Here is a 22,250-nt window from a genome sequence, read left to right on the forward strand (position 1 = left end):
GCCAGGCATGATGGGTCCAGTGATGTTAACACCTGAGAAGGAATGTCAGTTTTATCACCAATAGCAAGGTGGAACTGATCCTGCTTGTCACAAAACCAGGTGGTCGAGTATGGTTTGTTACGATTCTACTATAACAGGGCAGAGACATGAACATGTATGAGGCAGAGGCAGTATGTGGCTTTTAATTGCAGGAAATTAGCTTTCTTTTTAATGTCATATTTTTAAATTGTAACTGAGTTGTGTGGTTTTTGTGGGGTTTTTTTGATGTTTATTTATTTTGAGAGAGCGAGGGCACATGCTCATGAGCAGGGAAGGGGCAGAGAGACAGGAAGAAAGAGACTCACAAGCAGGCCTCTCGCTGTCAGCACAGAGCCGGATGTGGGGCTCAATCTCCCAAACCATGAGATCCTGGCCTGAGCCAAAATCAAGAGTCTGGCACTTAAGCCACTGAACCACCCATGCATCCTGTAACTAAGTTTTTTTAAGTGGTACTATACAATGCATTTACTTTCAAAAGCTTAACTCTCTTCTCTCTCTCCCCCAAACATCTCAGTATTAAACATAACCACATAGTCCATGGAAACCATAGTCCATGGTTATAGTGCTTGTGACTCTGTCTTTAAATGTTCTACTAATATATGTTATATTTTAATAACATTTTTTGAGCTTGAAATATGTGTTAATAGAATTTGTGTCATTTTTTTCCTATCCTTTAAAACCATGAAAATGTAATATCACAGGAAATACTGGATTTGGTTCAAATGGTGGATTTTTAAAAGTTACACTTTGATTTTTCTCTATGTTTACTCTTTTTTAATGTAGTTTAGCCAGCTCAGTCCAGCAGAACAAAATGTAGCTGCTCTTCTTGGAGTCTCTGAAAACTTTATTGGGAAGAAAGCATCAGGTCAAGCTATAAAGAAGGTACCATAGTTTTTTTTTTCTCTTCCTAAATAAGTTGATTTAACAAAATTAATGCTGTTATATCATCTCTTTTGTTGATTTGATCTTTTTGTTTCATTTTTTTTCTTTAAGTTAATATAATTCCCCGTTTATTTTTTAAAACATTCTCAGGACCAGAAATTTGGGCATTTTTTAAAAATAGTATTTATTTTTGGATGATGTGATGTTCTTTTTTTGTGGGTGTACCTTTGTATTTCTGAAACACTGTCATGCACATATAAGCTTCTTGTCATAGGAGAAAGTAAGCCTTATTTTTCTTAAGCTACTGATGCCTTACATTATAAAAATTGTAAAATACTTATAAAATGTTTTTATCATAGTATATAATCCTGAAATAAGTTCAGTTCAAGGGAGAAAAATGTATTTTCTAGAAGCTTTTTTTTTTTTAAATAATCTCTATGCCCAGCATGGGGCTCAAACTCACAACCCCGGGATCAAGAATCAAACACTCTACTGACTGAGCCAGCCACATGCCCCTCTAGAAACTTTTTTTTTTTTTTACACCCCGAGAAACTTTTTATTAGGCCTTCTGCTTGGTGTCAGGGCTTCTAAGACAGGATGGGTTTGAGGTTTTTGTTATTGTTGTTTTTTGTCCTTAAAGAACTCCCAGTCTAGTACTTGAAGTATCTTCTGTAGAAGGTTGAAGTGGATAAGTTAATACTTTTTGTGCAATATCTTATATTTTGGGGTTTTGAAGTTTAGTCAACACATATGAAGCAAGTGTCTAATACACTAACTTTAAGAGGAATGGAAATGATTCTCTGGCAAATATACCTCCAAATTCCTTAAGTTAATATCATTTTCCACCTTATAATATCCTTTTTTTCATTTTTAATTTTTTCTGGTAATCCAATCTTTATTGAAACCTAATTATCTTACCTACCATTTCCCCCTATATCTTTGAATTTACATAAATACTACTAATTATATTTTGCAAAGTGAAAGTGGTGTTCACTCACATTTGAATTAACTGATGCCCTGTCTCAGGTACTGCTATATCATAAAATTATAAATATATGTTTCAGTGTTCATGTCATCCCAGTATTTTGATTGGGTCTTTTACCTCAGAAATAGCTACATTGTTTTAAATGTTTAAAATGTTAAATAAAAATATTTCTTAAAACAAACCTTTTATATCCAACTTTAAAATATAAAATGAAAACAAAATCATATTAATTTAGAACTCATACCAAATAATAAACATTTACAAAATCCTATTAGAATAATACATCTTTTAAAACTTAAATCAGAATTTATTTTTGTTGCATTTTAATGAAACATAGTCAATAAATGTTCAGTTGATTTAAATTCTAGAGAACATATTTACTTAAAATCGACTTTATTTCTCCACATTGAAAATGACAGCTCCACTTTTCTTTACACATTTCTTGTAAAAGATCTTGAAATTGGCATAAAACATCTTATCTTACCATGTAATATAATTATATCACTTTTCTTGGCTTAGAAAATCCATTCTAAGCAAAATCTACTTTGACTCAAATTATAGTTAATAATGAAGGTGCACTAAAATTGGAAATTAAAAAGCAATCTCTCCCTACTGGCAATTCAGCTATCATGATTTTTCAGCTTAATGCTTTTTAAAAGGTGATCCAGTATCAACATGCAGAATCTGTAATTCATGCAGCCTTCGATATGCCACCCTAAGTTCTCATCCCAAACATTCTTTTATTATCATAGAGGATATCATTTTATATTTTATACTGACTTTTTCTCTCTCAAGTTCATCCTTTCTTTACTCTGATTTTAAGCATGAGCTACTCAGTTTCTAAGGTATCTTGATATTGACTATGAAATACTTTACACATGAACTGGTCCCTAGACACCATAGGCAAAAGCAGGTACACAAATTGTCAACTGTAGGAGGCGTTTTTCTCTGTCAGTGTTTTAACTTTGGAAACATTAATTATCATAACCATGTGGAAATCATAGAATCCACCATTTACTATTAGTTTACAATGTGGACAACTTATTAACATACCTTTCTAAATAAATGCATTTGTCTAATCACATTCACACATATATACAACCTACAAATAGCACAGTAAATGTAAAAGCCTTCCCAACTCCTTCCCTTCCTGTACTTTTTTCCTAGGGCTACTGTAACAATTAGCACAAACTCAGTGTGTTAAAACAAGAGAAATTTATTCTCTCACAGTTCAGGAGGCCAGACATCTGAAATCAAGATGGCTCCTTCTGGAGGCACTGAGGAAGAAAACATCTTTCCTGTCTCCTAGCTTTTGGTGGTTGCTGGCAATCTGTGGCATCCCTTGGCTTGTAAATGCATCCCCCAACCCAGTGTCTCCGTTGGACAGTGCCATCTTCACATTGCCTTCTTGTCTGTGTCACTCTGTGTCCACTCCTCTTTATAAAGACACCAGTCGGGGCGCCTGGGTGGCTCAGTCGGTTGGGCGGCCGACTTCGGCTCAGGTCATGATCTCGCGGTCCGTGAGTTCGAGCCCCGCGTCGGGCTCTGTGCTGACAGCTCAGAGCCTGGAGCCTGTTTCGGATTCTGTGTCTCCCTCTCTCTGACCCTCCCCCATTCATGCTCTGTCTCTCTCTATCTCAAAAATAAATAAATGTTATAAAGACACCAGTCATTGAATACAAAGCCCCAAAGGTAGTCTACCGTAAATCCAGGATGATTTCATCTCAAGATCTTTAACTAATTACATCTGCAAACATCCTATTTCCAAATAACATCACATTCACAGGTACCACAGGTTAGGACTTAAACATATCTTTTGGAGGGGGGGGGCAGGGAACAAACACAGTCCAGCCCACTCCACCTTCCCTGTAGAAGGAAGTTTAAATTGGAAATAATTTGGCACATTTCTTTTTTTTATACATGGAAAAATGGTAATTTGAATTACTATAAAGTACATATGTTAGAACTTAGTTTTATTTCTGTGGAATCATTCTATTCTTACTTTCCTGTAGTGTAACTTCATTCCCATTACCTTTGTCCAATTTCAATATTATGTACATTTTTAGCAGGTCCAGTACATAAATTTATTTGATTGTGTCTTTCTAGAAGGTGGACAAGGACATTGTCAACAGACTATACCTGTCTTTTGTTCTTTATGCCCTGCTCAAAGAGACCAACATTTGGAGTGTGTCTGAAAAATTTAACATGCCTCGAGGATATATACAGAGTCTTCTTACTGGAGCTGCCACGTTCTCCTCTTGTGTGCTACATTTCTGTGAGGTAATTCTATTAAACAGATGACACATGCTTTGTGCATCTTTTTGTTTTAACTGCTACCAAACTCATAAACCATTTAGTCATTATTTTCTCATTGTTGACTTATACTTGTTTTTATCTGCTTAAAAAGTACTATATATACTAGCTTATAGTAAAGATACAAAAATGACAAAATCAACTAAAATATATAGTGAACAAGTAGAAAGCACCTAGTTATCCCTACTCTTAGAACCACTGTTAATAGTTACAAGTATTTGGGGGCGCCTGGGTGGCTCATTGGGTTGAGCATCTGACTCTTGGTTTCGGCTCAGGTCATGATCTTACAGTTTGTGGGTTCGAGCCCCATGTAGGGCTCTGCTCTAACAACGCAGAGACTGCCTGGGATTTTCTCTCTCTTCCTCTCTCTCTGCCCCTCCCCCAATCGCTCTCTGTCTCTCTGTCTCTCAAAATAAATAAATAAACTTAAAAAAAGTTAAAGGGGTGCTCGGTGGCTCAGTTGGTTAAGCGTCTGCTTCGGCTCAGGTCATGATCTCACAGTCTGTGAGTTCAAGCCCTGCCTCACACTGTGCTCACAACTTACAGCCTGGAGCCTGCTTTGGATTCTGTGGCTCCCTCTATCTCTGCCCCTCCCCCACTCACACTCACTCTCTGTCTCTCTGTCTCTCTCTCTCTCAAAAAATAAAAATAAACATTAAAATATATTTTTAATAGTTACAAGTATTTGAAATCAACTTTTAAAACAACAATTCTCCATTGATGTAGAATCTGTGGGAGAATCCTTCTCATGAATGATAACCATGTAAAGTATTTCATTAGTGTGTTACCAATATCCGGCAGCTACTTTGTGACTCTGTGGGACCATGCTCTCTTGATTTCCATAGTATTTTGTCATTTTTGATTCCAGCATTTGGCAGCTGCTTTAGGTTTCTATGTCAAGTGTTTAGTTTATAAGATAATTCAAGAAGAAAGCTATTTTGGCCATATGCATTTGGGTGACTTTCCTAAAAGAAGCTTTCAGAGTGTCCTTAAATAACACAACAAAGCTTATCAGATTTTTCTTCTTGGATAATTTTTTTGATGAATTTATAATATAAGCCTTTTTTTGCTCATTTAAATGTCTTCTAATTGAGCAGTGTAATAATCCTTTCCGTATTTGTTCCTATACTCAATTTTTTAATACATTTTCCTCCCATGAATTTTATTTATTTTTTAAAGTATATATGTTATGGTTTTTTAAAAAGTTTATTATTTTGAGAGAGAAAGAGAGAGCATGAGAGTGATTGGGGGAGGGACAGAGAGGGAGGGAGAGAGAGAATCCCAAGCAGGCTCCACACCATGAGCACACAGCCCGATGCAGGGATTGAATACATGAACCATGAGATTGTGACCTGAGCCAAATCGAGTGTCGGACACTTAACCGATTAGGCCAATCAGCTGCCCCATGAATTTTATTTTTAAGTTTAAAATCTTCACTTTCCCCATCTTAAATCCCCATATTCTGTGTATGTATAATGGCAATTAACTCTATAATACGTACTAATGAGTAAATAATCCAAAATACTTGACTTTGGGGTGAATGATAATTATTTTATCAAATTCACATTTCTAAATATCTCCTACTTATGCTGAGTCTTAGATATTAGCTCACATTCTCTAATCACATGCTAGCTAAGCTATAGACAAAAACTATGGTTAATAAGGAGAGGCTAGCCTTTAAAATGTGTTTTCTTGAGTTTTCTATGTTTGTTGTTCTTCGTATATAAAGGTACTTCCCCTAATATTCCATCCTTAGTTTACTTAGGACTATAAGGACTTCAGCTGCATAGAAGTGTTCAAGTAAAAGAATCTATACATTGAACTTGAAAAACAACTATAATTGGATGTTTGATCCTGGAAACAATCTACCTGACAACTTGTGCTCTCATGAGTGTATTTTCAGTATTTTAAAGTGTTTTTTTTTTCTTTTTAAAAAGTTACGTAAGTAGTATAAAATCAATAGTATTAGCTAAGGCACCTTTAACTACAAGTAATGGGAAAGCCCAATAAAGTTTAGTGAGGAAGAAAGATTATCAAATGTAACAGGAAAGCTAGAGCAAAGGCGGTGCCAGGGTTTCTGGATCCTAGTTCTGTCCAAGGTTTTCTTCTCTTCACTGTGTCATCTTTAGTGCACGGACTGCTTTTCTAGGGACCACAAAATAGCCAGCTAATGCTGTTCCATGTATCACATGTGCTCACAATGACACTCCAAGGTTGGAAAGTGACCTTTAAAAAAAAACTATTCTAGAAAATCTCAAACATAAAATTAGACAATGTAATAAATACCCACCCAGCTTTAAGTTATTGACCCAGGGTTTCCATTATTTTTATTGTCTTAAATATTGCTTCTGATATTTTTGCTGCTTTAAATATTGCTGCATCTTGCATCAGAATTCTTCCACATGTAATATTCTGTCTACAGGATAAATTCCCAGAGGTGGGAATTGTTTTCAGTCATTTGGGAAAGAAAAACTATCCATTCACTCGCTGGTGTTTTGATAAAAATGAACAGAACTCTTCTTACTGACCTATTTTTCAGTTTTTAATCTTCTTCCTTATCCCAAAACCACTTCATCAGATTCCTCTGTCTCTGCAGTGTTTCTTTAGAATAATTTTGCCTGGAATTATTGTTCATCTCCGGCTTACCCCGAGTTTCAGAACTTACATAAGGAAACATCCTCTCTGAGCCCATTACCACACCAACCAAACTTTGAAATAACTTGCCAGATTTAAATTAATTCTGTATGTTTCTTTGTGTTCTGCAGGAACTTGAGGAGTTTTGGGTTTATAAAGCCCTTTTGGTAGAACTTACCAAGAAGTTGACTTACTGTGTAAAGGCAGAGCTCATTCCCCTCATGGAAGTGACTGGAGTTTTAGAGGTTAGTAGCTTCCCATCCCAGTTTCCCAACTGGGATGATTTCAACTAACAGGAAAATCAGATTTTACTCTTTTGTGAAGTGTTATCATGAGGTAAGTCATAATAACGGACTTATTCCTCATTTGCCATGAGAGTTGATTCTTTTTCTTTTTAAATAAATTGCTGCCATGGCCTCCCAGAAATCCACTGTTAATCTGGCAGCAGCCCTGATGAAAAATCACATTTGTGAAAATAGAGTAACAGTAGGGCTAAAACTGATACTCCCCAAGTATATGTGTGCTTCCATTCGTCCTTAGCATCTCTCCCTTCCTCCACTCTAATGATGAATTACCTTCTGTCAGGTTAGACTAGATGCTTGTTTCAGGAAGGGGTGATTTGGTGGCAACAAGGCTGGTTTCCGTTTCCTAAGAGGGTGAGAAGAAAGCATCCTCAGCTGGTTTCTCAGCTCTGTGTCTTTAACCAACTCTTGGTTTCAGCTTATTCTGTTATTTAACCGGAAGCATTCTTCTGCTCGGGAACACACACGCACGTGCGCGCACACACACACCCCAGTGGTCCCCTGAGTAGATAGTGAACACATTTTAAGGCTATTGGACTAGAACATGTTGATGGGGAGTCTGAACCAGTGCCCCTCACCTGAGTGCCTTAATGGGTTTCTCATTCCTGATTGCAACACACATCAGTTGACTTAAGCCACACAGAAAGCTATCTTGCAGTTTGGAACCACCCAAATCCATCTTTTAAAATTTCTCAGGGTTCTGTTGTGTTATCTCTTCATATTTACTTTATTACCTTCATCTGTTTCTGTCTCTTGCATGTGAGATTTTTCCCTTCAGCAAGACACTTAATTGTTTTTCCTAATCCCAAATTCTAATCCTACTGATTTTTGTAATACCTTTTAGGGTCGAGCAAAACAGTTGTACAATGCAGGTTATAAAAGTCTAACGCACTTAGCTAATGCAAATCCTGAAGTGCTAATAAGAACAATCGATCATTTATCAAGACGCCAGGCCAAGCAAATTGTTTCATCAGCAAAGGTAAGCAAACAAACCATTTTTTTAACCTTCATGATATTTTGTAGTGTTATTGCCTTATACTTTGGACATAAAAACAAAAACATTTAACTACAAGACACAAAGGCATATACTCACAATATGTGGATAAAAACTGTGCATCTGTTATGATACAAGGCTTCCTAAAAAGAGAAAAAGACCTCCTGAAAATTAGGCAATCTCAAGAGTTCACTGAAGTACAAGGAAGGCTGGATCTCACGGAGTTCTGCCTCCTCATCTTTTTTCACAGAAGTCCTTTCCTCAGCATCCCCAACATCTGGCCTTCCCACTTTGAGCACCTACATTGGCATGGAGCTTACAACCTCAAAAATGAGGCAGTTCTATTTTTGGACACTTGTAGTGTTACAAAAAGCATCTCAAGATAATGAGGCTAAATGTTGCCTGCTTACAATGTCTACCATTACATTGTAAGTACTACCCTCTAGAACTGTTCTGTTATCTTGTTCATATGGTGGTTTTTCACATATTTGAAAACAGCTCTCTTTGCCTCCAAAGGTTTCTCTTTTCTGTTTCTTTCATCCATATTAAATAATCTTGTTTTAGGTGATTTACTATCCTACTTATCCTTTTCTAGATGTAGGCCAATTTGTCTTATTGACCTGTCCCCATCGTTACTGGACTTTCTGATTTTGGGGGGTATATCTGTCAGGCTCTAATTATTAGGAACGGAAACCACACAGTAATTTGAAGAGGAACATTTAAAATAAAGAATTAGTAACTAGTACCAAAGATTACTGGTTGCTTTCTAAGGGGTAAACAGAACTTCAACAAACATGGGAAGGAATCATGAGGAGCATGTTCACCCTCACCTGACACCGCCCCCTGGGGATGGGATTCAGACTTCATTGGAGAGGGTGTGGCTGTGGCTCACTGGACAGCAGATAAGTTCCTTAGTTGTGTTGCAGCCGATGCTGGCAAGCAGGAAACTGCCCACTGGGATGCTGACAAAACTGTCCAGACACTCCCAAGGGTGTGCTGTTGAACTTGCTTGGAAACTAGCTTGAGTAACCATGATCTCAGGGTCATGAGTTCAAGCCCCACATCAGGCTGTGCACTGACAGTGCAGAGTCTGCTTGGGATTCTCTCTCTCCCTCCCTCTCTGCCCCTTCCCCACTGGTTCTCTCTCACTCTCTCTCTCTGTGTCTGTCTCTCTCTCAAAAACTTAGTGGCTTAAAACAGCTATTTTATTTTGCTTATGTTTCCAGAATCCTAATTCTGGAAAGGTTTAGCAGCATGATTCGCACTTGGAGTCTCATGCTATTACAGTCAGATTTTGACTGGGGCTGTAGTCATCTGAAGGCTTGACTGAATTGGAAATCCAAGATGGCGCATTCACTTGGCTGGCAGTTGAAAAGTGGCTGTTATCTGGGGCTTTCAACTGGAACAGCTACATATGGCCTTTCCATGAGGCTTGGTTTTGTTATAGCATGGCAGCTCAGTTTCAAGAGGAAATGTCCAGAGAGTGAACATTTCAAGAGATCGAGGCAGAAAAGGCAGGACGTCTTCTGAACTAACCTCGGAAGTTGTGTAGTGTCACTTTTGCTGTATATTGTTTGTTACTAGAAGGCCATTAAGATCAGTCCAGATTGAAAGGAAGAGGAATTAGACCCCACCTGTACAAGAGGGGAGTGCCAGATAATCTGCAGTCATCTGTAATGTCTGCTCTCTGGTCACAGATAATTTACATTTCTCTCACATGCAAAATATACTCATCCCTACAAGATTTATTCCTTTATGGCATCAGACTCAGGCTCAAGGTCTAATATTCTACATCAAGTCTAGGTGCAGGTGATGTTCCTTGAGCACAATTTCACCAACAGATTCCTGGGGCACCTGGGTGGCTCAGTCAGTTAAGCGTCTGGCTCTTGACTTTGGCCCAGGTCATGATCTCACAGTTCGTGAATTCAAACCCTGAGTCAGGCTCTGCACTGACACTGTGGAGCCTGCTTGAGATTCTCTCTCTCTCCCTCTCTCTCTTTGCCCCTCCCTTGCTCGTTCTCTCTCTCTCTCTCTCTCAAAATAAATAAGCTAAAAAAAAAAATTTTTTTTTAAAAATGGTTCTGCTGGAAATTGGCAGGTATTTTTAACTACAAGTAATTTGAAGCTGATGGTGTTCTCTGTATTCTAGTAATGCTGACACGTGAGTTTTGGGCAGTTTACTTGGTCTTATTGATCTGTATCGTTTTTAGAGGATCTATTGGGAGATTAGTTTTACGTGGTCACCATTACCTCAGCTACTGGAAAGCTTACCTGATTGCATTTTAATCTCTTCTGTATATAATGCTATGTAATGCCACGCTTGGAGTGGGTTTGTCGTATGATTTTTTCCTCCACGTGATTTTGCGGAACTTTTTATTATAAAACTTCTGTAACAGAAGTGATGCAGATACTACACCCCAGTATACACAAAACCCAGCTGCACAAATACCAACACTCGATTTCTGGGCTTTTGTTCTTAAAGTTGTTGTTGTTTGGGTTTTGGTTTTGGGTTTTGTTTTTTTTTTAAATGATGTCTATACCACTTACAACCCCAAGGTCAAGAATTGCACGTTCTACTGGCTGAGCCAGCCAGGCGCCCCTACTTGTGGTTTTTAAAAGAAAGAGGGAAAATCATTACTCAGCAAATATTCACTGACGTTTACTATGCGCCACGTTTAGAACTACTTTCTTGGCTCTTTATGTTTCTTTTGAAATTAGCCATGTTAATTTTAGGAGCTTGAATAAAATTTTTCTTTGAAACACTGATAGGTTTTTAAAAGATAGCATACTAAACTTTGAGGAATAATAAAAAGCATATATAAAGGATAACATTTTCAAGAGCTAATTAAATTTTTGCAAAATTGTCTTACATTTTATAGATTAAAAGTTAATTTTTAAGTGGCTGAGTCTTCAATAAAACAAATCTTTGAGGGTCTTAAACCTCCTTTATTTTTGGTGTACCAAATGCAGTGCTCAGCTAAAATGGCTTTAACTCAATGCCTCAGCTTCATTTACTATAATCACTTGTTCTTAAGTGGCTATTTTTCAGTCTCATTATTAGTTTTAATGTCTACATCGCTGATGTATTAAGATTCAAGTATCTAATAGACGGTGGTAAAATGTTCACAATTCTCTGGCAATGCATATTTTGGTCTCATGCCTTGATTTTTTATTGCAGATGCTGTTGCACGAAAAAGCAGAGGCTTTGCAAGAAGAAGTGGAAGAGTTGCTGAGATTGCCTTCTGATTTCCCCGGAATTACCTCTTCCACCGAGAAGGCATGAAGCCATCTGACAAGCATTTTCTAAGATGACTGACTTAGTAGACATATTTTTCTTAAAGACTCTCTATAATTTAAAAATGAAAAAATACATTTTAATTATACATTAAGAACTGTGGATGATGTTTGAATATACCTCTCACCCTTCCCACTAATAATCCATCTTCTTCGATACCTGCACGTTATTTCTCTGCTCAAAAATCTAGTGTCCTCCACAAAATGAGATCCAATTGCCTCAGCATATCTCCGGCCTGCCTTTGCTGCTAGACCTTTTATTATTCTCTTAATACCTCCTTTCATCAAACTGGACTAAATCCCAAAATTTTCCCACGATTTCCAAACTCTTCCTTTCCTAATTGCTTTAATGCTATACCCAGTGCATCTTTAATATGTACAGTATGCCCAGCTGTCAACTAAAGATGCGCAAACACTGCCTCCTGGCTGAAATTGTCCAAGTACGTCCTGATCCCCACCCCATACATGCTTCTTTCCCTCCTGTAAGTATTCTGAGCCTTTCATTATGCCCATGTCCTTTTTCATACTGGTAGTTTGAAACCTCCTGGAGGACCAAGACCTTTTTTTATCTTCTTTGGATGCCACCCGGCACTTAAGCCCAGTGTCACACACCAAGTAGGAACCTGTGCTAAGAATGAGTACTACCCGAATTAACAATTCAAAGATTCTCTTTAAACACAACTTAAGTCGCTTCTCATCAGGGAAATACAAATCAAAACCACACTCAGATATCACCTCACGCCAGTCAGAGTGGCCAAAATGAACAAATCAGGAGACTATAGATGCTGGAGAGGATGTGGAGAAACGGGAACCCTCTTGCACTGTTGGTGGGAATACAAATTGGTGCAGCCACTCTGGAAAGCAGTGTGGAGATTCCTCAGAAAATTAAAAATAGACCTACCCTATGACCCAGCAATAGCACTGCTAGGAATTTACCCAAGGGATACAGGAGTACTGATGCATAGGGGCACTTGTACCCCAATGTTTATAGCAGCACTCTCAACGATAGCCAAATTATGGAAAGAGCCTAAATGTCCATCAACTGATGAATGGATAAAGAAGTTGTGGTTTATATACACAATGGAGTACTACATGGCAATGAGAAAGAATGAAATATGGCCCTTTGTAGCAACGTGGATGGAACTGGAGAGTGTGATGCTAAGTGAAATAAGCCATACAGAGAAAGACAGATACCATATGGTTTCACTCTTATGTGGATCCTGAGAAACTTAACAGAAACCCATGGGGGAGGGGAAGGAGAAAAAAAAAAAAGAGGTTAGAGTGGGAGAGAGCCAAAACACAAGAGACTCTTAAAAACTGAGAACTGAGGGTTGATGGGGAGTGGGAGGGAATCTTTTGGGATGAGCACTGGGTGTTGTATGGAAACCAATTTGACAATAAACTTCATATATTGAAATAAATAAATAAATAAACACAACTTAAACATCACCTGTCTCCCATCCCTTGTTAGATTTATAGCTCGAATGTACGTAGCTGGTTATCTGTAGGAAAAAAGGTAGTAAGTAGCAATGATTCTTTTTCCTTCTAGCTTTTTTTTTTTTTTTACTGTTTATTTATTTTTGAGAGAAAGACAGAGCATGAGCAGGGGCAGAGAGAGAGGGAAACACAGAATCTGGAGCAGGCTCCAGGCTCCAAGCTGTCAGCACAGAGCCCGATGTGGGGCTCGAACCCATGAACTGTGAGATCATGACCTGAGTTGAGGTTGGAGGCTTAACTGACTGAGCCACCCAGGCGCCCCCAGCAATGATTTGGAGTAACGGACCAGTTTAAAGTTTTATTCACCTGAGCCATCCATTGGAAACTTTGCAAAAAGACCCACATTCTAAGTTCTTCGTGCCTTAACATCTTCGACTATTTTAAGTCATTTACCTAGTAATTTCTATGTGCCAAGTACATTGTAAGTCTTTCATGTGACTAATTTAATCCTAACAACAACACTGTATGGCTCATACTATTATTTCCATGTCCATGAGTAAACGGACACAGAGAAAACAACTTTCCCACGGAAACTGGAAGTTTGAAGCCCTAACTCTGAGGAGTTTCACAAGCCATCTAGTCTATGGCATCTTCCCAAACTTTGTTTTTCTTTTTTTAATGTTTATTATTTATTTCTGAGACAGAGAGAGAGAGAGAGAGAGACGGAGTGTGAGTGGGGGAGAGTTTAACAGGAAGACACAGAATCTGAAGCAGGCTCCATGCTCCTAACTGTCAGCACGGATCCTGACATGGGACTCGAACTCATGACCATGAGATCATGACCTGAGCCGAAGGTGGATGCCCAGCCGACTGAGCCACCCAGGCACCCCTTTTTTTCTCTTGAATGGGCATAAAGTGTGTTATCATAATTAAGAGATCTGTGTACAGCTATGAAAATGTAGGCTAACAACAATGTAAATGTAAAAGCCTAGCTGTTACAATGCTACATGCTAAATGATTGTCTTTTTTTTTTTTTATTTTTTTTTCAACGTTTTTTATTTTTGGGACAGAGAGAGACAGAGCATGAACGGGGGAGGGGCAGAGAGAGAGGGAGACACAGAATCGGAAACAGGCTCCAGGCTCCGAGCCATCAGCCCAGAGCCCGACGCGGGGCTCGAACTCACGGACCGCGAGATCGTGACCTGGCTGAAGTCGGACGCTTAACCGACTGCGCCACCCAGGCACCCCTAAATGATTGTCTTTTTATAGTATTGCCTGATCACACACAAAATTGGAAAAACTCCACAGGCAATAGACTGTCTACTCCATATAGGGTGCAGTAACAGGCATTTGATTCTGTGTAACTTTGTAAGCACTCTGAGCATTATAATAACAGCCCACTGCCCATCCTAGAAGCTATGAAGGAATTCAACCTCATTTTGTTGAGATTTGTCAAAGCTGTTCGAAAGCTCAATGAAAATATCTAAATGCATTTAACTGATGGGTTTCAATATACTTAGCCTGATGCTTGACATGGATGGAAAACAAAAGGTGGAATGTTCTCGGTCCTTGTTTCTTACACAGTTACATGAACCGTGAGCCACTGACGGTAACAGAATGAGACAGTGTACCAAAGATAAATGCTTAAAGGCACTAGAGGCAGAGAAGGGGAGGTGGAGTTTTTGAGAAAGACCTGGTGAAAGAGGCAGACCATGAGCTAGATGCTAAAAGGGCAAGGCAATTGGGAATGTCTAACACAGAGGGACAAGGGCGTTTGGCGGAAGGCAGACATGAAGGTGGTCTTCTAGCTGAGTGAAGGCTGCAAGCCACACCATCTGGATATCTGAGCTCTTAAAGCAGTAATGAGATACCAAAAAACAAACAAAAAAAACAAAGCCAGCAGTAAATGGTTTGTGCCGGGCCATCTCTACTTTCTAATCTGGTGTCTCTCCTGATCCACTGGAGACACTCTTGAAACATCTGATAGGGGGGCGCCTGGGTGGCTCAGTTGGTTGAGCGTCAGTTGGTTGAGCGTCCGACTTCAGCTCAGGTCGTGATCTCGCGGTCCGTGAGTTCAAGCCCCGCTTCGGGCTCTGGGCTGACAGCTCGGAGCCTGGAACCTGCTTCAGATTCTGTGTCTCCCTCTCTCTCTGACCCTCCCCCGTTCATGCTCTGTCTCTCTCTGTCTCAAAAATAAATAAACATTAAAAAAAAATTAAAAAAAAGAAACACCTGATAGAGGTGTGCACCTGCAGCCACGATATGGACAGAGCCATATAGAGATCAAGTTCATAACCTTAGCCTTGTCAGCACTGCGATCTAACAACCCTTGCTCCCTAGGGCAAGAACATGTGGATTTGACTGTAGCAGGATTCTCGCACAGAGAATCATGACACCAAGGCTTTTCTTTTTCTTTTTTTTTTTTTTTTCCCCCAGGAAGCAACTCTTTTCTTGCTGGTAGGGCTCAGTTGGGTCCACTGAAGAACTGAGCCCTGAATGCCACGTGGCATAGTATTCTATACATTTTCTATTTCTTTGTCTCTCATATATGGTAACACACAAACATGCGGCCTGATTAGGTGGTCTCATGTTACAAGGTCGTGAGGGATGTTGTCATACATATATGCATATAGCCAGGTTGCCTTGAAGTTTTTTTTTCTCCCCTCAGGGAGGGGACCCTACCACCTGACCTTTGTCAAAGATAAGCTGGCCGCTTGTTGAAGTGGCAAGGATAGACTTTATTCATTAATAACCACTGCAGTGGGGAAGAGGGCCCGTGTGAACTGAGCTCAACTTCTATCCATGCAGAGGTGACAGACGTATTAAAGCCAGAATGAAGGAGTAGGCAGGGGACCAAGCTGGGGTCCCAGCAGACTGGGATTACTCACTCTTGGGTGCTTATCTGGAGGAGAAGCAAACTCCTAGTATCTTTGTGACAGGAGGTAGTGGTGCAAGTTAGAGCAAGCCGCCCAGTGCCTGGGAGGGAGAGCCTGAGTTGTTTACCTGCCGGTTTGCTTTTCGACAGCTCTGGGTTCTTGAGCCTGCAGCTCTGGGTGGTGGAACTTCTGCATCTCAAAGCTGGAAAGAAAGGATTTACAACTGCAAGCTTTCTAAAGTAGCTGTTTTGGGTGGGGGTGTTCCTGGGGCCTCTTTGTTACCAGGTTTGGGCTGAAACAGGAATTCCTCAGGTAGATACTTTAAAGGGGGTTGGGGTCATCCTAAGCATGCAGCTTCCAGCAATTAGAAACTATGTGTATATTCAAGTCTGTTGGCAGGGGCTTCTGGGGGGCTGGGAAATGGATGGAATCATTTGTGCTGGGAGCCTGCAGGTTCTAGAGGTCAAAGTCCAGGCCTGGTCAAAAAGAGAGCTCAGAGGAGCCTGTCTAAAGCATGGTCAAGGAGAGGATCTTTATCACTCTTTAGTTATGTTCAAATTGCACCACTTAGCCCACCTAAAAAAACTGTCATCACTAAGGTTGGTATTTGGGTTCCTTCTATCTATATTACACAACCTTAGTTCTTCTTTTTCTCAGCGTGACCACAGGGGAGGAGGAAGAGGGTTTTGCATAAGTAATCCCAGCTCTTCGCATAGCTTTTTAGTTATCTTTCAAGACACCTGCAGCAGGAAGAAGCCTTTAGAAATTGGAATGACCTTGAACGGTGTCCTCTCCCCCTCGCTTGGGCCTGAGCAGGTGTGGATCAGACTGACCTCAAAGGGGCTTGAACTTTTATAGGCAACAGGCTGCACTTTAGTTGTTCCAGCCAGTGCAGACATACTAAATCAAAATTAAATGTTAATGATGGTGGTGTCTGTGCCACTCTGCTGGGGAAACTAAAATGCAGAGAAACGAGGCTCTAACAGCTGTCAGTAATTGGGTCACCGCCTTCCCCTGTGCCCTGGTTCCTAGATTTACACCAGCTCCTACTATCATTAATGGCCCTGCTGCAAAAAGACTCATCTTTGCCAAGATGTTGGGATGGAGGAATATGTGTTCCTGCAGGAGAAGCTGAAAGTCCTTGAGAGAAGCATGAAGGACACAAGCCCACATCCACACACAGGAAAGGTAAGGACGGAAGCAGAAGGAGAAGAGCGAGCTGGGCAGTGGCGGCCTCTGCTCTTGCGTTAGTGAGGGCAGGGCATGCTTTGTTATCTCTTCCTGCAGAATGGGCAGGTTCTAGCAGATGCTGCCAAAACTTCTTTCTTGTCAGTTCGGCAGAGAGCCTTTCCCATTATTTATCCCAATGCATAACTGGGATATTTCTGATTCATAATGGCTGGTGGTTTCATTCACAGTGGCTGGTTGGATTCCTATGTCAGATACAAGACACTAAGCAGGCTAAGACTGAAGAATCCCATTCCAGATTTCTGCTCCTCCCTTGTGAACTTCAGTGATCTCTGGGGAAAGAGAAGGTGGAATCCCACCTTGAAACAGGTACCCTGGCTGGTCTCTGCTAGAATTGCAGGGCAATTGTCCCATAGGTACGATGGTTTCATTCCGTATCTCTGGGAACACTTGTCACATCTACACTGTGAATTAAGAAGCTTCCAAGTGTTATTCGGGTGTTTCATGATGACCGCTCAGTTTGGTGTTGCTTATAAACCAACGTAAGTTGGTAGTTTTCATGTATATGACTGTTGGGGACATGGTGGAGGTGTCTCAAATACAAAGCTCTGCTTGCTATTTAGGCAGTACCAGCAAGTTAGCAATTTAAGTAGACCCAGAAATGAACCACTGGACTTGCTGTTTAAGGGGTGGGCATTGTTTCCTTCATAATGGAGGACTCGAAATGGGGCAAACGGTAAGGTAAGATCACAGGTGACCACAGAAAAAGAGATGGGCCAGTCGTTTGTGCGTTTGCTATTAAAACCATTCCCTGCTTCTTGTTTCTCTGAATTTCAGGGCCCAGAGTCTGGATACTTCCTTTTCCCGGGCTCTCTTGCCCACCGGCCCTCAGTTAGGTTAAGCCTGTGGGGACCATAGGGAAATAAAAAGTTTTCCTCAACCCTCCTAGGGTTCCTGGCTGGGGCTGAAAATTAAACCAACAGGGACAGATGAACAGGAGAAAAGCACACACATTTATTTAATATAGGTTTTATGTGATGCCCAAAGAAACAGTTAAGCCTGAGTATTTTTATGCTAGGTTTAACAAAGAGTAGGCAGTCGTGTAGAAATATGGCAGGTAAAAGAGTATGGGGTAAGTACAGCAGGGGAAACTTAGTAAGGCCTATTTGTTCAGATGCTTCTCCATGTCCCTTTGTCTTTGGTGATAAGGATGTCTTCTCCTGGGGTACAGGGAGGGCAACTCTCACATGGGGATTTTATTACCTGTTTTGGGAGAAGGGCAGAAGGAAATTCACAGTGACCTTACTGCTTCTGTTTTCTCAAACCCTTTCAGCTTAAAATATTCAATATGCTACGGTGTCATATTTGACAGGAGCATGTCCTGAACCCCCTCAGGACCTGCTTGGAACCCCAGAGTTGGTATAAACCCCAGAGTTAACTTAACTTGAAGATATTTGATTCAACAGATACAGCATGAAGCTCCCTCAGAACTTCCCTTACCTGACTAAAAGGAGAAACTTCTGAGAAATTTAACTTCCATGAATTCCTGCTAGGGGCAGGTCTGCTCCCAGGAGAGAGACCAAGAGTAAACCTACCATATTTCCCCTCTCTGGGGGAATTCCATGGTGGAAAGACCACCTGCACCTATATAAACAAACATCACGACACATTTTCTTATCTCTTATTTGTTCTCCTAAAAACCCATGTGTCTTTTTTTTTTTTTTTTTTTTTTAAGAAGGCGTCATGCTCTGTGTGGAGCCCAACACGGGGCTTGAACTCATGACCCTGAGATCAAGACCTGAGCTGAGCTCAAGAGTCAGATGCTTAACCGACTGAGCAACCCAGGCGCCTCTCCATTTGTCTTTCTTAAAGAACTCTATTTGGGGCACCTGGGTGGCTCAGTCAGTTAAGTGTCCGACTTCGGCTCAGGACACAATCTCGAGTTCATGAGTTTGAGCCCCACATCAGGCTCTGCACTGACAGCTCGGAGCCGGGAGCCTGCTTCAGATTCTGTGTCTCCCTCTCTCTCTGCCCCTCCCCTGCTCATACTCTGCCTCTCTCTCTCCCAAAAATAAACATTAAAAAAAAAAAAAAGAAACCTATCTGTTCTTCCAATAGAAGCTTTTTTTCCAGCCTCCCTTTCCCCTACTAACTTAGGTAAATAAACTCCCAAATTCTAACCTCCTCTTTGAGTTACTCCTCACAGCATTCTGGCATATAATCAGATTGCACACTCAAACTAACTCTGCCTTTTTTTCTTGTTAATCTGCCTTTCATCAGTTAAATTCTCAGCCCCCCAGTTACTGAACCTGAGAGGGTAGAGGAAAAGATTTTCTTCTCCAATTTCTCCGATGAAAGTCACTGGGAGGCGATTGGGCAGCCTCTCTGGCCATGGCTCCCCCGAGGCTCCAGCTTCTGTCAGGCACCCCCTCTTCAGTCTCAGCTCCTCTGGCAGTGTGGCCAGTGCTGTCAGGAAGCAAGAATTCCTGTCCCCTTCATGGTCCTGCTAGCCAGACAAAGAATCAAACTGACATGAAACAGATTAACAGGAGAAAAATCATGTTTAGTTACAGACCTGGGGAGCATCCACATAGACATGGAAATTCCAAACACAGTCAGGCAGCATGAAGTATATATGTCATTCTGAACCAAGCAGAACGGGGTCTTCAAAGGTCTGGGTCTCCAAAGGGAAGGAATGGGGTCTTTAGGAAGAATGAAAAAAGGTAAATGTGTGGTAAACAAATGTTTGCTGGGCCACCGAGAAACAATGGGCCATGGAGGGCTTCCATCAAACAGGCCTTGCTTGGCTCCTGCCTGTCTACCACGCCTAGTTCACAGTATAATGTAGTTATCTAGGGTCACAGCTCTCCACCTGGAGCAGGTCCTCAGTCCGAATTCCTTTTAGGTCTCTCCTCCTCTCCGCCATCGTGGCGTGTGCTGCTGACTGTTTCTTGCCATGTCTTCTCACAAGACTTTCAGGATCAAGCGATTCCTGGCCAAGAAACAAAAAAGCAGAATTGTCCCATTCCTCAGGGGATTCGGATGAAAACTGGTAATAACACCAGCTACAACTCCAAGAGGCGGCATTGGAGAAGAACGAAGCCAGGTCTGTACGGGATCGTACCTGAGGTGGCACACGTTTATGCCGCCTGAAGGTCACGTGTTCCTACTCCGTCACTCTCCAAACCTCCCTACTACCTGTCTGTTGTATCACGGAAAAGACTTTTCTCTGTTATTATGCTTCTGCACCTGTAGGTTGGTTCAGTAATAAACACGTGAGACCTTTTGACTGAAAATAATTAAATAAATAGAGAAATAAATAAATATAAATAAGTACATTCTTTTTAGGCAGTTGTGGGGGGGGGGGGGTAGGTAAAGAACTTTTCCGAATCTGCTGGGTCTTGATTGTTTTTAACTCAAAATAATCTTTATGCCAAAGTGGCCCATCTTGGGGTGGCCTGCCCTTGGCCCCTACTGTTCCCACCGATGGTGGTGGCTCTGGTTCCTGGCTTCCTGGTACCACCTTCTCCCCTGATCTCTCTAGTCCTACGGGTAGTAGCAGCTCTCTGCTGTTGCAAATATGTGGCTTGCTCCTCCTTCCCTTCTCCCCCATCCTTTCTTTGACTTTCCAAGTCTTTCAACACTTTTTTAAGCAGTTGCCTACATCATACTCCCTCAACTGGATTATCTAGTATGGGCTCTGTTTAGAAGAGAATGTTAATAATCAGGGTACATTTATGAAAATTAATACATTCATACTGGTACAAAATTATTAATGAAACTAAAAACTTTTTTAAAATTTCACCGATGGCCCCAATAATGTATTTCCAATAATATTTTTTTCTGTTCCAGGAACCAAACGAAATTCCATATTGCATTTAGTCATCAGGCCTGCGTAATTAACTTTGGTTTCTGACAATTTATTGGTCTTTTCTTGTTTTTATGACCTTGACCTGAAGACCTCAGTTATTTTGTGAAAGGCGCTCACATGGTAGGTTGTTTCATATTTTCCCATGATTAGACTGGGGTAGTACATTTTTGGAAGAAATATCATGTGCTATAATACCCTCCTCATTGCATCTATCGGGAGGAGGGGACATGATACCATCCTTCATTATTGTTAGAGATGTTTACTTTGACTACTTAGTTCAGGTGATGTCTGCAGATCTTGACATTGTAGTTACTACTGGGACATTTCCATTCTCTACTGACTACAAGTGAGTCACCCTGTCTATTTAGTTCATAACTTAGGGGAGACAGCTGTAGCTCCCGTTGCTTGAAGGCAAAGTATCAAGGTATTTGTGGAAATGTGTTAAAACCACCACAAAAATTAACTGTAAATATTTTGAGGTAAAATCTTTGCAACTAAAAAAAAAAAGAGGATTAAGACCCACCTCACGTCCCCATCCATTTGGGGAGAACGGAAAGCTCGAAGGGTCTGTGAGTGCTGTGTGCAGGTTGGCCACTAGATTCCCAGCCCCAGCTTTGATGACTCACATTAACACACAATTCAGAAGCAATGGTTTCAGACATAGCTAGATCCAGGGCTCCAATTTTGTGTCCAGGATATTTTCGCCTTTTATCTTAATTCTGCTTCCCACTGAATTGCTTCCATTCTCAGTCAGCCTCCCCCATGACGGTGGCCAGGCGGCTGCCTGCAGGATCATACTCTCACAGCCAGGCAAAACCATCCAAAAAAGCATTCCTCTTTCCTCTTTTTCACGATAGCCGGAAAGATAAAGTGCGGTGATTGACAAGGCCTTGGACACAAGACAAGCCCTGGAGCTACAATGATTCAGGTCAACCCTCCTCCCAGCATCACAAGGACTGAGAAAGAATGACCAGAGGTGCTGTGGGGGCGGGGGGGTGGGGGTGGGGGGGGTGGGAAGGAGACTGGTGGCTGGGTGATACAAACAGAGATGTCTTCCACTAAGCGGACTGACCCTCAGTTCCACGGGATATCCGTGCTCAGGCCACAGCTCCAGCATGCCTCAGACAGGTGTGGCTCAGGTAGTGAGGGCAGAAGGCTTGTTGGCATCCCAGCCCAGGCTCACCTACCTCTTTGGTTCATGTGTTTTGATCATTTGTCTACATCGGTGCTTTTCAACCGAGGGCGATTCCCACCCCCACTCCGCTTAGGATATTTTATTATGACCGAAGACGTTTTTAATTGCCATAAGTTGGGGGAGGGGGTTGTCCTACGGGCATCTAGTGGGTGGAGAAGTCAGGATGCTGCTAAACATCCTGCAATGCACAAGCCCGTCCCAAACCACGCAGAATCATCTGCCCCCCAAAATGCTCATAGT

At 41.1% G+C, this 22,250-nt stretch overlaps 1 protein-coding gene and 1 pseudogene across 11 annotated transcripts in view; both read left to right on the forward strand.

Annotated features, from left to right (window-relative positions):
- HELQ (helicase, POLQ like) overlaps positions 1-12,738 on the forward strand; it is a 42,770-nt gene extending 30,032 nt beyond the window's left edge. For 3 of the 11 annotated variants that reach the window (XM_015085320.3, XM_053217167.1, XM_053217166.1), the window contains 5 exons: positions 823-921; positions 4,013-4,186; positions 6,985-7,098; positions 8,000-8,134; positions 11,328-12,737. In XM_015085320.3, coding sequence (XP_014940806.1) covers positions 823-921; positions 4,013-4,186; positions 6,985-7,098; positions 8,000-8,134; positions 11,328-11,432 — 627 coding nt within the window. In that variant the 3' untranslated portion in view covers positions 11,433-12,737. Of the gene's footprint in view, positions 1-822; positions 922-4,012; positions 4,187-6,984; positions 7,099-7,999; positions 8,135-11,327 lie in introns of those variants that run through there. The other 8 variants (XM_015085319.3, XM_027059814.2, XM_015085321.3 and 5 more) reach the window with 8 other exon arrangements.
- A 6,799-nt stretch (positions 12,739-19,537) lies between these two features.
- Positions 19,538-20,193, forward strand: LOC113598226 (60S ribosomal protein L39-like; annotated as a pseudogene).
- Positions 20,194-22,250: the final 2,057 nt, after the last annotated feature.

The sequence above is a fragment of the Acinonyx jubatus genome, chromosome B1 (genome assembly GCF_027475565.1).
Source record: "Acinonyx jubatus isolate Ajub_Pintada_27869175 chromosome B1, VMU_Ajub_asm_v1.0, whole genome shotgun sequence".
NCBI lineage: Eukaryota > Metazoa > Chordata > Mammalia > Carnivora > Felidae > Acinonyx > Acinonyx jubatus.